This window comes from Neoarius graeffei, chromosome 22, assembly GCF_027579695.1.
Source record: "Neoarius graeffei isolate fNeoGra1 chromosome 22, fNeoGra1.pri, whole genome shotgun sequence".
NCBI classification, from domain to species: domain Eukaryota; kingdom Metazoa; phylum Chordata; class Actinopteri; order Siluriformes; family Ariidae; genus Neoarius; species Neoarius graeffei.
This window is the reverse complement of record NC_083590.1, coordinates 42,549,430-42,564,751: the sequence shown is the minus strand read 5'-3', so window position 1 is coordinate 42,564,751 and position 15,322 is coordinate 42,549,430. Positions and strand designations below refer to the sequence as shown.

The 15,322-nt window shown below is 41.8% G+C and overlaps 1 protein-coding gene across 3 annotated transcripts in view; it reads right to left on the bottom strand.

Annotated features, from left to right (window-relative positions):
• Nucleotides 1-15,322, bottom strand: part of rxrba (retinoid x receptor, beta a) — a 139,105-nt gene that overhangs the window by 19,902 nt on the left and 103,881 nt on the right. Inside the window, exon 11 of one of the 3 annotated variants that reach the window (XM_060904818.1) lies at nt 6,855-7,073. The exons of 1 other annotated variant lie outside the window; for it this stretch is intronic. In XM_060904818.1, the coding sequence (XP_060760801.1) occupies nt 6,902-7,073 (172 nt within the window). In that variant the 3' untranslated portion in view covers nt 6,855-6,901. Of the gene's footprint in view, nt 1-6,854; nt 7,074-15,322 lie in introns of those variants that run through there. One more of the 3 variants, XM_060904816.1, reaches the window with a different exon arrangement.

The following is a 15,322-nucleotide window of genomic DNA, read 5'->3' as shown; positions in this document are numbered from 1 at the left end:
TATATATTATATATATATATATATATATATATATATATATATATATATATATATATATACACATACATACACACACACACACATATATATGTGTGTGTGTGTGTGTGTGTGTATGTGTGTATGTATGTATGTGTACACACACACACACAGTACCAGTCAAAAAAGTTTGGAAACACCTTCAAATTCGACGTTTTTATTTTTTTTTCCTACATTGTAGAACAATACTGAACTCATCAAAACTATGAAATAACATATGGAACATATGGAATTATATGGTAAACAAAAAAGTGTTTAAAAAAACGTTTCATCTTTTAGATTCTTCAGAGTCGTCACTATTTAACTTGATAACAGCTTTGCACACTATTGGCATTATCTGAACCAGCTTCATGAGGTAGTCACCTGGAATGCTTCTCAATTAACAGGTGTCTTGTCAAAAATGGAATTTCTTGCCTTCCTAATGCATTTGACACCATCAACCAGTAAAGAGTAAATAATAAAAATCAATCGTAACCAAATGCAGTCGTAAGTCGACGACTACCTACACACACACACACACACACTTAAGTCAAGTCAAGTTTATTTGTATAGTGCTTTTAACAATAAGCACTGTCGCAAAGCAGCTTTACAGAATTTGAACGACTTAAAACATGAGTTAATTTTATCCCTAATCTATCCCCAATGAGCACGCCTGTGGCGACGTTGGCAAGGAAAACTCCCTCAGACGACATGAGAAAGAAAGCTCGAGAGGAACCAGACTCAAAAAGGAACCCATCCTCATTTGGGCAACAACAGACAACATGACTATAACAGTAACAGTTTTAACATGAAGTCAGTTTCGTTGATGTTATAAACTCTTCATTGATGGAAACTTGAGTGCAAAACTGTTCATGACAACTGCAGTCCTAAAGTTAGCAAATCAACTGTAGTCCTCAGCCATAAAAGCATGACTGTAAGAGTCCAGAGCGTCCTCCAGGTCGTTTTCCACAGGAGCGATGCAATGAGACTCCAACAGGGCACCAGGATGGATCAGGCAGGTCCGAGGAGCAGAAGACGTCAGCATCTCAATCCCAGGACCGACATGTAACTCAGAGGGACTGTGTGTATGTGTATTCTATCTATCTATCTATCTATCTATCTATCTATCTATCTATCTATCTATCTATCTATCTATCTAGTTTCTTATTAACTTTATTCTATCTATCTATCTATCTATCTATCTATCTATCTATCTATCTATCACTTTCAAGCACTACTGTATATACACACGCATGTCTGTGTGTGTGTCTATATCTATCTATCTAGATAGACACACACACACACACACACAGACGTGTGTGTATATACAGTAGTGCTTGAAAGTTTGTGAAACCTTTATAATTTTCTATATTTCTGAATAAATATGACCTAAAACATAATGAGATTTTCACACAAGTCCTAAAAGTAGATAAAGAGAACCCAGTAAACCAAATGAGACAAAAATACTTGATCATTTATTTATTGAGGAAAATGATCTAATATTACACATCTGTGAGTGGCAAAAGTATGTGAACCTTTGCTTTCAGTATCTGGTGTGACCCCCTTGTGCAGCAATAACTGCAACTAAACGTTTCCGGTAACTGTTGATCAGTCCTGCACACCGGCTTGGAGGAATTTTAGCCCATTCCTCCGTACAGAACAGCTTCAACTCTGGGATGTTGGTGGGTTTCCTCACATGAACTGCTCGCTTCAGGTCCTTCCACAACATTTCGATTGGATTAAAGTCAGGACTTTGACTTAGCCATTCCAAAACATTAACTTTATTCTTCTTTAACTATTCTTTGGTAGAATGACTTGTGTGCTTAGGGTTGTTGTCTTGCTGCATGACCCACCTTCTCTTGAGATTCAGTTCATGGACAGATGTCATGACATTTTCCTTTAGAATTCGCTGGTATAATTCAGAATTCATTGTTCCATCAACGATGGCAAGCCATCCTGGCCCAGATGCAGCAAAACAGGCCCAAACCATACTACCACCATCATGGTTCACAGATGGGATAAGGTTCTTATGCTGGAATGCAGTGTTTTCCTTCTCCAAACATAATGCTCCTCATTTCAACCAAAAAGTTCTATTTTGGTTTCATCCATCCACAAAACATTTTTCCAATAGTCTTCTGGCTTGTCCAGGTGATCTTTAGCAAACTGCAAATGAGCAGCAATGTTCTTGGAGAGCAGTAGCTCTCTCCTTGCAACCCTGCTATGCACACCATTGTTGTTCAGTGTTCTCCTGATGGTGGACTCATGACCAATGTGAGAGAGGCCTTCAGTTGCTTAGAAGTTACCCTGGGGTCCTTTGTAACCTTGCCAACCATTTCATGCCTTGCTCTTGGAGTGAACTTTGTTGGTCGACCACTCCTGGGGAAAGTAACAGTGGTCTTGAATTTCCTCCATTTGTACACAATCTATCTATCTGACTGTGGATTGGTGGAGTCCAAATTCTTTAGAGATGGTTTTGTTACCTTTTCCAGCCTGATGAGCATCAATACTGCTTTTTCTGAAGTCCTCAGAAATCTCCTTTGTTTGTGCCATGATACACTTCCACAAACATGTGTTGTGAAGATCAGACTTTGATAGATCCCTGTTCTTTATATAACACAGGGTGCCCACTCACACCTGATTGTCATCCCATTGATTGAAAACTCTCACTCACTCACTCATCCATCCTCGCTGGCTCGTGAGAGCGTGGCGCCTTGGCAGATGACCCTCCAGTTCATTCTGTTCTCGGCAGCGAGCCAGGCTGTGCAGAGGTTAAGTCCGGCCTCTCTCAGGTCTGCCTTAAGCTGGTCAAGCCACCTGGTCCGGGACCAGTGGGGTGGGGCGGGTTCCCTGATCAGGTTGGCCAGCTCGAGAGGTGGTGTTGTTCTGGCTATGTGGCCAAAGAAACGGAGGCGGGCTGATCGGATTAGTCTGGAGACTGGTGGCTGGTTGGTCAGCTGGCGTACTGTGGCACTTGAGGTGAAGTTGTACCACTGGAGCCTCAGTATCCTACGCAGACACTTGCTGTCAAAGGCGTCCAGGAGCCGTTCTTGAGTGGCTGTCAGGGTCCAGGCTTCTGCACCATACAACAGGATCGACAGTACCAGGCTGTTGTACAGTCTGATCTTAGTGTGAAGAGAGAGATGACTGTTGGTCCAGATGGTGGAAAGGGCTGCCATGGCTGCAGTAGCCCGGCTAATGCGGGTCCTGATGTCTGCTGTGCTTTTGCAGTCGGAGGTCATGATGCTGCCAAGGTAGCTGAACTTCTCCACCACTTCCACCTCCTGGGTGCTGATTACTGCTGTAGCTGGGGACGGTTCGAAGTTGCTTAGGCTTTGGATCTTTGTTTTGTTCCAGCTGATCATCAGTCCCAGTGGTTTGGTTGCCTTGTCCATGACCTTGAGGGCGAGGTGGAGGGTCTGAACTAATTCGGCAAGGATGGCCACATCATCCGCATAGTCCAGATCAGAGATGGTCACGTTGCCAAAGCTAGCTCCACAGGCACTCTGAGCCACAGTGCTTCCCATCACATGGTCGATGGCAGTGTTGAAGATGGTTGGTGCCAAAACGCATCCCTGCCGGACGCCGCTGTTTATGAGGAAGGTGTCCGACAGCATCCCGTTCACTCTTACGCAGGAGACTGTGTTGGAGTAGAGGAGGGACAGCAAGTCCAGCAGTTTTGCAGGGACTCCCAGGAACTTGAGAATCTTCCACAGAGCTTTCCTGTCCACGGAGTCAAATGCTTGCTTTAAATCCACATAGGCAGCGTAGAGAGGCTTCCTGTACTCCCGTCTCATCTCTGCTAGGAGCCTAAGTGTCAGGATCCTATCGACTGTGGTCGATAATCCTAGAGGTTCACATACTTTTGCCACTCACAGATATGTAATATTGGATCATTTTCCTCAATAAATAAATGACCAAGTATAATATTTTTGTCTCATTTGTTTGACTTGGTTCTCTTTATCTACTTTTAGGACTTGTGAAAATCTGATGTTGTTTTAGGTCATATTTATGCAGAAATATAGAAAATTCTAAAGGGCTCACAAACTTTCAAACACCACTATTGTGTATTTATTACACACACACACACAGATAGATAGATAGATAGATAGATAGATAGATAGATAGATAGATAGATAGATAGATAGATAGATAGATAGATAGATAGATAGAAAAAAATATACACACACGGCGGCACGGTGGTGTAGAGGTTAGCGCTGTCGCCTCACAGCAAGAAGGTCCGGGTTCGAGCCCCGTGGCCGGCGAGGGCCTTTCTGTGCGGAGTTTGCATGTTCTCCCCGTGTCTGCGTGGGTTTCCTCCGGGTGCTCCGGTTTCCCCCACAGTCCGAAGACATGCAGGTTAGGTTAACTGGTGACTCTAAATTGACCGTAGGTGTGAATGTGAGTGTGAATGGTTGTCTGTGTCAGCCCCGTGATGACCTGGCGACTTGTCCAGGATGTACCCCGCCTTTCACCCATAGTCAGCTGGGATAGGCTCCAACTTGCCTGTGACCCTGTAGAACAGGATAAAGCGGCTACAGATAATGAGATGAGACACACACACCCCTAATTTGAATTCATCTGAAGTGAAGAGACTTGTACAAAACGCAACAGAGCGGTTCATTTCAAAGATAAGAAGGATAAAGGGTAGAAGATACAGTGGTGCTTGAAAGTTTGTGAACCCTATAGAATTTTCTATATTTCTGCATAAATATGACCTAAAACATCATCAGATTTTCACACAAGTCCTAAAAGTTGATAAAGAAAACCCAGTTCAACAAATGAGACAAAAATATTATACTTGGTCATTTATTTACTGAGGAAAATGATCCAATATTACATACCTGTGAGTGGCAAAAGTATGTGAACCTTTGCTTTCAGTATCTGGTGTGACCCCCTTGTGCAGCAATAACTGCAAGTAAACGTTTGCGGTAACTGTTGATCAGTCCTGCACACTGGCTTGGAGGAATTTTAGTCCATTCCTCTGTACAGAACAGCTTCAACTCTGGGATGTTGGTGGGTTTCCTCACATGAACTGCTCGCTTCAGGTCCTCCCACAACATTTCCATTGGATTAAGGTCAGGACTTTGACTTGGCCATTCCAAAACATTAACTTTATCCCTCTTTAACCATTCTTTGGTAGAACGACTTGTGTGCTTAGGGTTGTTGTCTTGCTGCATGATCCACCTTCTCTTGAGATTCACTTCATGGACAGATGTCATGACATTTTCCTTTAGAATTCGCTGGTATAATTCAGAATTCATTGTTCCAACAATGATGGCAAGCCGTCCTGGCCCAGATGTAGTAAAACAGGCCCAAACAGGCCACCACCATGTTTCACAGATGGGATAAGGTTCTGATGCTGGAATGCAGTGCTTTCCTTTCTCCAAACATAACGCTTCTCATTTAAACCAAAAAGTTCTATTTCGGTCTCATCCGTCCACAAAACATTTTTCCAATAACCTTCTGGCTTGTCCACGTGATCTTTTGCAAACTACAGACAAGCAGCAATGTTCTTTTTGGAGAGCAGTGGCTTTCCCCTTGCAACCCTGCTATGTGCACCATTGTTGTTCAGTGTTGTCCTGATGGTGGACTCATGAACCTTAACATTAGCCAATGTGAGAGAGGCCTTCAGTTGCTTAGAAGTTACCCTGGGGTCTTTTGTGACCTCACCAACTATTACATGCCTTGCTCTTGGAGTGATCTTTGCTGGTCGACCACTCCTGAGGAGGGTAACAATAGTCTTGTATTTCCTCCATTTGTACACAATCTGTATGACTGTAGATTGGTGGAGTCCAAACTCTTTAGAGATGGTTTTGTAACCTTTTCCAGCCTGATGAGCATCAACAACGCTTTTTCTGAGGTCCTCAGAAATCTCCTTTGTTCGTGCCATGATACACTTCCACAAACGTGTTGTGAAGATCAGACTTTGATAGATCCCTGTACTTTAAATAAAACAGGGTGCCCACTATCACCTGATTGTCATCCCATTGATTGAAAACACCTGACTCTAATTTCACCTTTAAATTTACTGCTAATCCTAGAGGTTCACATACTTTTGCCACTCACAGATATGTAATATTGGATCATTTTCCTCAATAAATAAACGACCAAGTAGAATATTTTTGTCTCATTTGTTTAACTGGGTTCTCTTTATCTACTTTTAGGACTTGTGTGAAAATCTGATGATGTTTTAGGTCATATTTATGCAGAAATAGAGAAAATTCTAAAGGGTTCACAAACTTTCAAGCACCACTGTAGAACATGTAGAAAACCTGGATCAAGTTCAGTACCTGATATCACTACAGACACTGTTATAGAAGCTTTAGGATTAGATCAATACTCGGATTGTTCAGAAATTGAATAATGAATCAAAAAGAATTTTGACTATGCAAAACATACATTTTTGATGTTTACAAAATCAAGTTATTGTAACTTACTTGATTTTGTAAACATCAAAAATAGTTTTGTACTGTCAAATTTCTTTTTGATTCATTACTATATGGCAGTTCTGTTAAAATTTTTCGTATTGAAAAATCAGACTATTTTGCTCTTTACAATAAATTGGAAATTCCTCCCCAGATGCCTTGAAACTGTGTCTCAGATAACCCCAGTTTTCCATTTTTCTCACCTATGGTTCATGGTGAAGGGCTTCAGCCTTTTAAATTGTACCATCCTATTCTCTGCCTCATACCCTTTTATTCCCCTAAACTTTGAGACCACTGCATACCAGTGCCAGACATGAACATTAACAAAATTACTGGAAAGAAAACTAACGAAATGAAGTGTCTGAGAAAAGCTGTAAATGTGACAAGTCAGAAATGAGGGGATCAGAAAATGAGACTATGAAGTGTGTCAGAAAAGAAACAGGACCGGGGTCACAAAAAACTTATGTCAAATCCAAACTACAAGTTTTCCCCTTCAAAATAACCCCCCTCGAGTTGAACACACTTTCCCATCCTTCTCCGCCACGCCTCCATGCAGTCCTGGAAGGATTCTCCACAGCTCCGTCGCCACGGACTTCTTGATGGAACACGGGTCCCCTTGATGACCCCCTTGAGCTTAGGGAAAAAGGAAAAAATAAAAGGGGAAAAAATAAATAAATAAATTTTTAAAAATATCACACAGAGCCAGGTTGGGTGAGCAGGGAGGCACGAGTTGAAGCAGAACACGAGTTGTCCTGCCACAACTCTCGCGTCTTCTCACACACTGAACAAAGCAAACGCTGCAGGATCTCTTTGTAGACATGCTGGTTGATCGTCTGTCCCTGTGGCAAGAATTCTATGTGGATGATGTCCCTCATATCAAAGAAGCACGCCAAGTCCTGTTACTTTTCTGACACACCTCGTGCACACATCCTGCACCATATTGAAAAGGATCCAGTGGTACAGCCATCTTATCAGGATGCCAACCAATCAGCAAGCTGCCCATGCCTATAATTCCAGATACTCTGGGGAAGACCGAGAAGGAGATGGATCGATGGGGTAAAAGAGACACTATGAGACCATGGCATGCCAGCCCTCCAAGCCTCCCACCTTGCCGCAGAAAGGAGGTTATATCTCCCTGCGACACCTTAGAGTAGAAGCGGACAGAAAAAAGTAAAGTAAAAAAAGTAAAACACAAATTGTAATGCAGGCCACACCAGAGGTTTGGTATAATTAGACACTTGTTTAAAAATAACAATGTTTCTGGACTTCCGGTGTAGCGACTAATGGAGTAGGACGCGTTTCTCCGAGCTCCTGCAGCAACCTTTAAAAAAATCTATTTTAGGTATACCTTTTGTATCTTTTTTCGGTGTGTGTGTTCTCCACCACCATAATTTGAATTTAACGCTGTCTTTTTGCCGATCTAAATGCCTCCAAAGCCTAAAGTACCTGTGCAGCCACCGCGGCCTGCTTCGCACGTTGCATCCCCGCCTCGTAGTGATTCCCCTTCTGGCCTGGCCGGGGCCGCAGGCGGCGCTGCTTCCACGACTTTAAGGCCGAGCTGCTCTCGTCACTCCGTGTTGAGATGTCGGCTATTTTTAAAACTGAGCTTCAGGCTGCCTTGACCGAAAACTTGTCAGATATCAAGGCTGAGCTACAGGCAGTGAAAACTGAATTATCTAGTAGCATTACAAACATCCAGTCCGATGTGTGCACTCTGAAGACTACCGTAGGTGAAATGGAGACATCGCTGTCCTCCTGCGCCGACGACATTACTACCTTACAGGCTAAAGTGGAGCATCTGTCAACTGAACTGACGAGATTGGACAATGAATGCGAGGATTTGGAGGCGAGATAGCGGCGCAACAACATACGGCTAGTGGGCATTCCCGAAGACTTTTCCACCTCCTTTACTGCTACAGCTGTTTCCTCTCTGCTCAAGGAGGCTTTTAGCCTTGCGAAGGAGCCTCTCGTGGACCGCGCTCATCGTACTCTCCAGCCGAAACCGAAGCCCGGAGAGCACCCTCGTCCCATAATCGCTCGTCTGCACTACCATACAGACTGTGTGGACATACTGCGCCGAGCCAGGGCTCAGCAACGGATCAAGACTGGAGACATGAGTTTTTCTGTCTTCCCCGACCACACTCCGAGGACGGCCCGTGCCCGAGCCTCCTTTAATGATGTCCGATGCCAGCTCTGCGAAATACCGGGGATTCGCTTTGGTTTGCTGTACCCGGCGCGCCTCCGGGTCACTCATAACGGTGCAGAGAAGGAGTTTAAATCACCAGAAGAGGCCAGCGCATTCATCAGATCGCTCAATAGTGAGAGAACCGAGAAATGATACACATCCTTGAGGAAGCAGTGTCAGTTAATATTGACAGTTATTACTTTATTTCATTTGTTTCCTCTTTTCTTTACTATTCTCATATACGCACACTGTGTGGTTTTCAGTTTTCACTTTAACTTGGACTTGATTGGTTGTACCGTTCTGTCAAATGTTGCTAGGACTGCAGGAGCTCAATCCGAAGCTCAATAGTCATGCTTAAAGCCGTAAGTTTTCGTTTTGGGGATCTGACTCCTTGTGGAGTTAGCACTGGGTTCTCCATCGTTTGGTGATGGGGTCGTTGTAAGTGCAATGGGGTGGGGTGGGGGGGTTCAATTTGTAAGTGTGGTGTTTTTTTTATTTTTTTGTGTGTAATTTTTTTTTTTTTGCGTTTTTCCCCCCTCTTTTCCTTCCTTCCCTGGGGGTCCGCTTTCAGTCTATTTCTATCTCTAGGAACTTAACATATGTCCACCAACGCTCGTACTTCTGATATTCCACATATTGGGTCCTCTGTGAGATTTTTGAGCTGGAATATTAAAGGCATGGGGAGTCCAATTAAGAGATCAAGGATATTTGCTCATTTGAAACGTCTTAAAGCTGACCTAGTGTTTCTGCAGGAAACCCACATGCGTGTCAAAGATCAGGTCAGACTTAAATGTTCTTGGGTTTCTGAGGTGTTTCACTCTAATTTCAACTCTAAAGCCAGGGGGGTTGCTATTTTAATTGGTAAGTCAATCCAGTTTTCAGCTTCTAAGGTGATATCAGACAAAAACGGCAGATACTTAATTGTTACAGGGACGCTATTCCATACTCCCGTTTTATTAGTTAACATATATGCCCCCAATTTTGATGATCCACACTTTATGAATAAACTTTTTGAATGTCTTCCCTCATTGAACAACAGCTTTCTTATAATTGGAGGGGACATGAACTGTGTAATTGATCCCAACCTAGACCGCTCTAACCCACGAACTCTGACCCCTTCTTTAATGTCAAGGTCACTTTCAGATTTTATGTCTAAGAACAGTTGCATTGATCCTTGCAGATTTTATAACCCTTGTACCAAGGAATATTCATTTTTTTCTCAGATGCATCAGTCTTTCTCTCGGATTGATTATTATTTTATTGATGCTAAACTAATTCCCAAAGTACTGTCTGTTAATTATCACCCGATTGTTATTTCTGACCATGCTCCTCTTTCTTTAGATATTCAGTTTTCTTCACAACCCCGTTACTCAACACCTTGGAGGTTCAATACATTACTTCTTTCAGATGACAAGTTCACAGAATTTATTGCAACTAAAATTGATGATTATATCTCTATAAATCAGAATGATATGGAACCTGTTTCTTGTTCACTGCTGTGGGAATCATTAAAAGCATACTTGCGGGGACAAATTATTTCCTACTCTGCCCACTTGAATAAGTCCCGTAAAACCAAATTGCAAGAACTCTCTATTAATATCACCAAATTGGACCAACAACTCGCTACTTGCCCCTCTCCCAGTTTACTTAAACAACGTGTTGATTTACAGACTGAATTTGATCTCATCACCACTAGTGATGCAGAGCGACTTCTCTTACGATCACGCTCCACATATTATGAACATGGCGACAAGGCAAGTCGGCTCCTGGCTCATCAACTACGTCGCCAGGCAGCCTCACGTATGATCCCTCAGATAAAAGATTCATCTGGCTCATTGCATAAGGATCCCATTACCATTAATTCTGTTTTTCACTCATTTTACTCCTCTTTATATACATCTGAATCTTCACCTGACACCACTGAAGTGAATTCATTCCTAGATAGCCTCAATTTTCCTGTGTTAAGCTTAGATGCTGCTAAAAAACTTGACTCCCCATTAATGGTAGAAGAAATCACTCTTGCTGTGAGTAGCATGCAAAATAACAAAGCTCCTGGCCCTGATGGATTCCCAGTTGAATTTTTTAAGAGATTTCAGGAAAAACTGCTCCCTTTACTGCATGCTGTTTATAAAGAATCACTGGAACATGGCACTCTCCCTCCCACTTTAAGGCAAGCCTCCATAAGTCTCCTCTTAAAAAAAGATAAGGATCCAAATCTCTGCAGCTCATACAGACCTCTCTCATTAATAAATGTAGATGCTAAGATCCTTGCTAAAGCTTTGGCCTGTCGCCTGGAAAACATTGTACCAACTATTGTCTCACGTGAGCAAACTGGATTTGTTAAGGGGCGGCAGTTATTTTTTTAATGTCCGCACACTCCTAAATATTATTTATTCTAAAACTACCACAACAACACCCGAAGTAGTAATCTCGGTTGATGCAGAAAAAGCTTTCGACAGGGTTGAATGGGACTATTTATTTACTGTACTAAAGAAATTTGGACTGGGAAATGGGTTCATTTCATGGATACGTCTCCTTTATACATCTCCACAAGCAAGCATCTCCACTAATGGCATCCAATCCAGTTTTTTTACTCTAACCCGTGGTACCAGACAGGGGTGTCCCCTATCTCCTCTATTGTTCGCACTAGCTATAGAGCCCTTGTCAATCTTTCTGAGGTCCTCCTCAACTTTTAGAGGGATCTCATGATTGGGCACAGAATTCAAGTTGCCACTTTATGCTGATGATTTATTGTTATATGTCTCAGATCCTGTCCTTTTCATTCCCACAATTTTATCTGCTTTCCAGAGATTTGGATCATTCTCAGGCTATAAAGTGAATATCTCTAAAAGTGAATGCTATCCTATTAATGCTTCAGCATCACAGCTTACACAGTCAGATGTCCCTTTTAAGATGAATCTGTCTGGCTTTAGTTATCTTGGGATCAGCGTTACCAGAATGTTAAAGTCACTTTTTTCTGCTAATTTTCTACCTTTAATGTCTAAAATTAAATCTGACTTCCAAAGATGGAGAAGCTTGCCTCTCTCGTTAATTGGAAGAATTCACGCAGTTAAAATGAACATCTTGCCCAAATTTCTATTTTTGTTCCATTGTCTCCCTCTTTTCCTGCCAAAGCAGTTTTTTAAAACAATTGATCAAACTATTTCTGATTTCTTATTGTGTGGAAAGGCTCCCAGGATCCGTAAATCCATACTTCAGAGATGTAAATTCAATGGTGGATTGACACTTCCGAATTTCCAACTGTATTATTGGGCGTCACATATTCATAAAATTTCATTTTGGTTCAAATCTACCAATCTGCCTTGGTGCTACTTGGAGGCACAGTCATGTGTTTCATCCTCCTTACCTGCTTTACTTACCTCTTCTATTCCATCTAACCCCTCTGGCTTTACAAATAATCAAGTGGTTCTCTCCACACTTAAAATTTGGTATCAGTTTAGGAAGCACTTCAAATTTAAAGGAAAAGGCAACTTTTGTACAAAACCAGGTGTGTAATAGGAGAAAAACATATATGTAATCAATTCCGTTAATTATTTCCATTATATATCGAACATGAAAAAATATTTTTAACTTTGAAATCATGAATTGACACAGAGGAGTTGAAGTTGGAGGAGGCAGCCATTTGGAGATTGTGGGCAACTATAAACCAATCAGAATCTTTCGTTAATGCGCCTCCCTCTGATCTGTGACATCACTGGGCCCATGAAAACAGTGTTTACAAGCAGATCACTGTGATTAGGAGTCCCGGCGGGTGGCTTGTATTCGATTCGTTTATATCCCGACCTTGTCAGCTGTCAGATTTATGTTCATGGACCCGGTAAGCTGGTAAATAATATTTTTTTTTTTCTTTACCAAATTCTAACAGAAAACGAGAGCGTCCGAAAGGGAAAACCGAGCCGAGCTGCTTCACGCATGCGCAGTAGGCTTGGTAGGACAAATCCAAATAGGAGTCATTCAGGATTCAGCCATGTTTTTGCTCCGTGTTTTTACTCAACCAAAGTTATACAGTATTATGAGCTTTAAGTTGCATAAATAAAACCATTTGGTGAAACTTTGAAGAAGCGATTGTACTGTTTTTTTACCTTATTACCATGAAGCACTGAAGAGTTCTTTTCAGTGGTGGGCTGCATGACGTCACGCAGTAGATCAATATGGCGGAACGCATCTTCGCTGAGCTCAGCGCAAGCCCATATTATTAAAAGTTAAAAGATACTGTTATGCGGTCTGTTCTTTCTCTATAAATTCCATGATCGATTACTTTATATATTTATCTATCTATTTGTGGTGATTTTGTACAAAAGTTGCCTTTTCCTTTAAGTCAGCATCTACATTAGCTCCTTTACTGAAGAATCATTTATTTCAACCTCAGCTTACAGATTCAACCTTTCTCGTATGGCATAATAAAGGCCTGAAATGTTTTAAAGACCTTTACAAGGATGGTATTTTGCGCAGCTTTATAGATCTCTCAAAAGAATTTCATCTCCCACCTTTTCATCTCTTTCGATACTTTCAAATTAGACACTGCGCTAAAGCTTTGTTTCCAGTTTTTCCTTCCTTACCGCCTACTCTACACTGGGAGGTGTTTTTAAACCGCGATCCACTTCAAAAATCATTTATTTCTAAAGTTTATAACGAACTTCTTTCTTTTGATTGCTCACCAGTTACTAAAGTTAAGACTGCCTGGGAAGATGAACTGGATCTAAACTTGGAGGACGACTGGTGGGACACTGCTCTTAAAAAAATTCACACAAGCTCATCCTGTGCTCGTCTCACAATTATACAGTTTAAAGTACTGTTTAGAGTCCATTTTTCCAAGGCTCGATTGTCTCAAATCTATCCCAGTATTGCTGACAAATGCGACAAATGTCATGCCTCATCCTGCAATTTAACCCATATGTTCTACTCTTGTCCGCTACTCTCTTGCTTCTTATTTTGATACCATGTCTAAAATACTATCAGTGACCATAAAAGTCTCCCCCCATGTTGCCATATTCGGGCTCCCAGAGGACCATAACCGGTTTACCTCTCATCAATTGGATATTTTAGCTTTTACTTCCTTACTGGCAAGACGCCACCTTCTACTCCACTGGAAGTCGATTAAAGCTCCCTCGAGTCATCAGTGGCTCAATGACGTCATGTCTTTTCTAAAGTTGGAAAAGATCAGATATTCAGTGAACGGTAACTCTGCTAAATTTTATAACAAAGTGGCTTCCCTTTCTTACATTCTTCCACTCTCTCCAGTCTCTGCCCCCTAACTGACAGACCCTCTCTCTCCCTTTTTTTTAAATTTATTTTAGGGTTTTTTTTCTTTTGGTTTTATTTGTTCTGTGCAGCTTTAATATTTAATTATTACATAATAGAACTTCGTTATTTATTTATCAATTATTATTATTTTTTTTAAATTGTGTAATGTCTTGTTCTTGTTTGTATGTGTTACGTGGATTTGTTATGTTTGTCAATGCCTTGTAATGCTTTTGCCATTGGCTTGTGCTGCGCTCTTATTGTTTCCAGGTGGCCTATCCTGACTTTTCATGATCGGCTTTCCTATTGGTCTGCTGCAGCCAAGCCCCTATTTAAGGCCGCCCTTGTCAAGATGGCGGAGGCTCTCTCTCTCTGGTCGTTCGTTTGGGCAGACGCCGGCACACACATTTCGCACCTTTTCTAATATTGTTTATCGTGTTAATTATTGCTTTAGTGTTGTTAGTCACCTGGTCCTTTTTTTTTTTTAGGGGTTTTTGCTTCTTGTTAATGTGGAACCATCTTTGAAGTAAAACAAAAGCTTTTTCCCCCTAAAGTGTGTCTTTGGTATTTGTTGTAGTGTCCATATTATTTCTTTCAAGGTGGACATTGTAACAAAATGGGGGCTCGTCCGGGAGTGTTCCACTAGGGTTTTTTTTTTTTTTTTTTTTGGGGGGGGGGGGGGGGGGGGGGGGGGTTGAATAGTTAAAATCTTATTCATAATTAATTTAGCAATATTCGTTTGGTGCGTTTTTTTTTGTGTGTGCCGAGGTCTGCTCTGGCGTTATTTTGTCGCTTGTGTGCTTAGACGAATTTTTTTGTCTGTTGCCTCCTTTTCTCTTTTTCGTCGTGATGTTTAGTTTGGAGGATTTTGTTGTCTCTCCAAATTTAGACGCCTTATTTGGCGCCACACGCGACCAGCTTATTTTGGTTGCGGGGCATTATAAAATTGATGTTAGTGGTTGTTCGTTGAAAGCAGATTTGCTTCAATTGGTGAGTGAGTCGTTGCTCGCTTGTGGAGTTTTGGAGGATGATTCAGGGGCCGCTAAGCCTCCTTTTTCTGAATCCTCTGTAAAACCTGCTTTGTCCACTACTCCGTCTAAAGCTGAACTTGAGCTCCGTTGTTTGGAGTTAAGAGAGAAGGAGTTAGAGTGGGAACGTGAGAGGTCCCAGCTCGAAGCAGATCGCCTTCTTGTTCGAGAACGGGAGAAGAGAGAGCATGAACTTAAAATGAAGGAAATAGAATTTAATCAGTCCCTCCGTGTAAAAGAGCTAGAAATGAGAGCTCTCGAATCGGGTATGAATGTTCCTTCTGACCGCTTTGATGTTACTCGAAACATCAGACTTGTTCCCCCCCTTCAATGAAGAAGAGGTGGACAAGTTTTTTGCGCACTTTGAACGAGTGGCGACGGTGATGAAGTGGCCGCGTACGGTATGG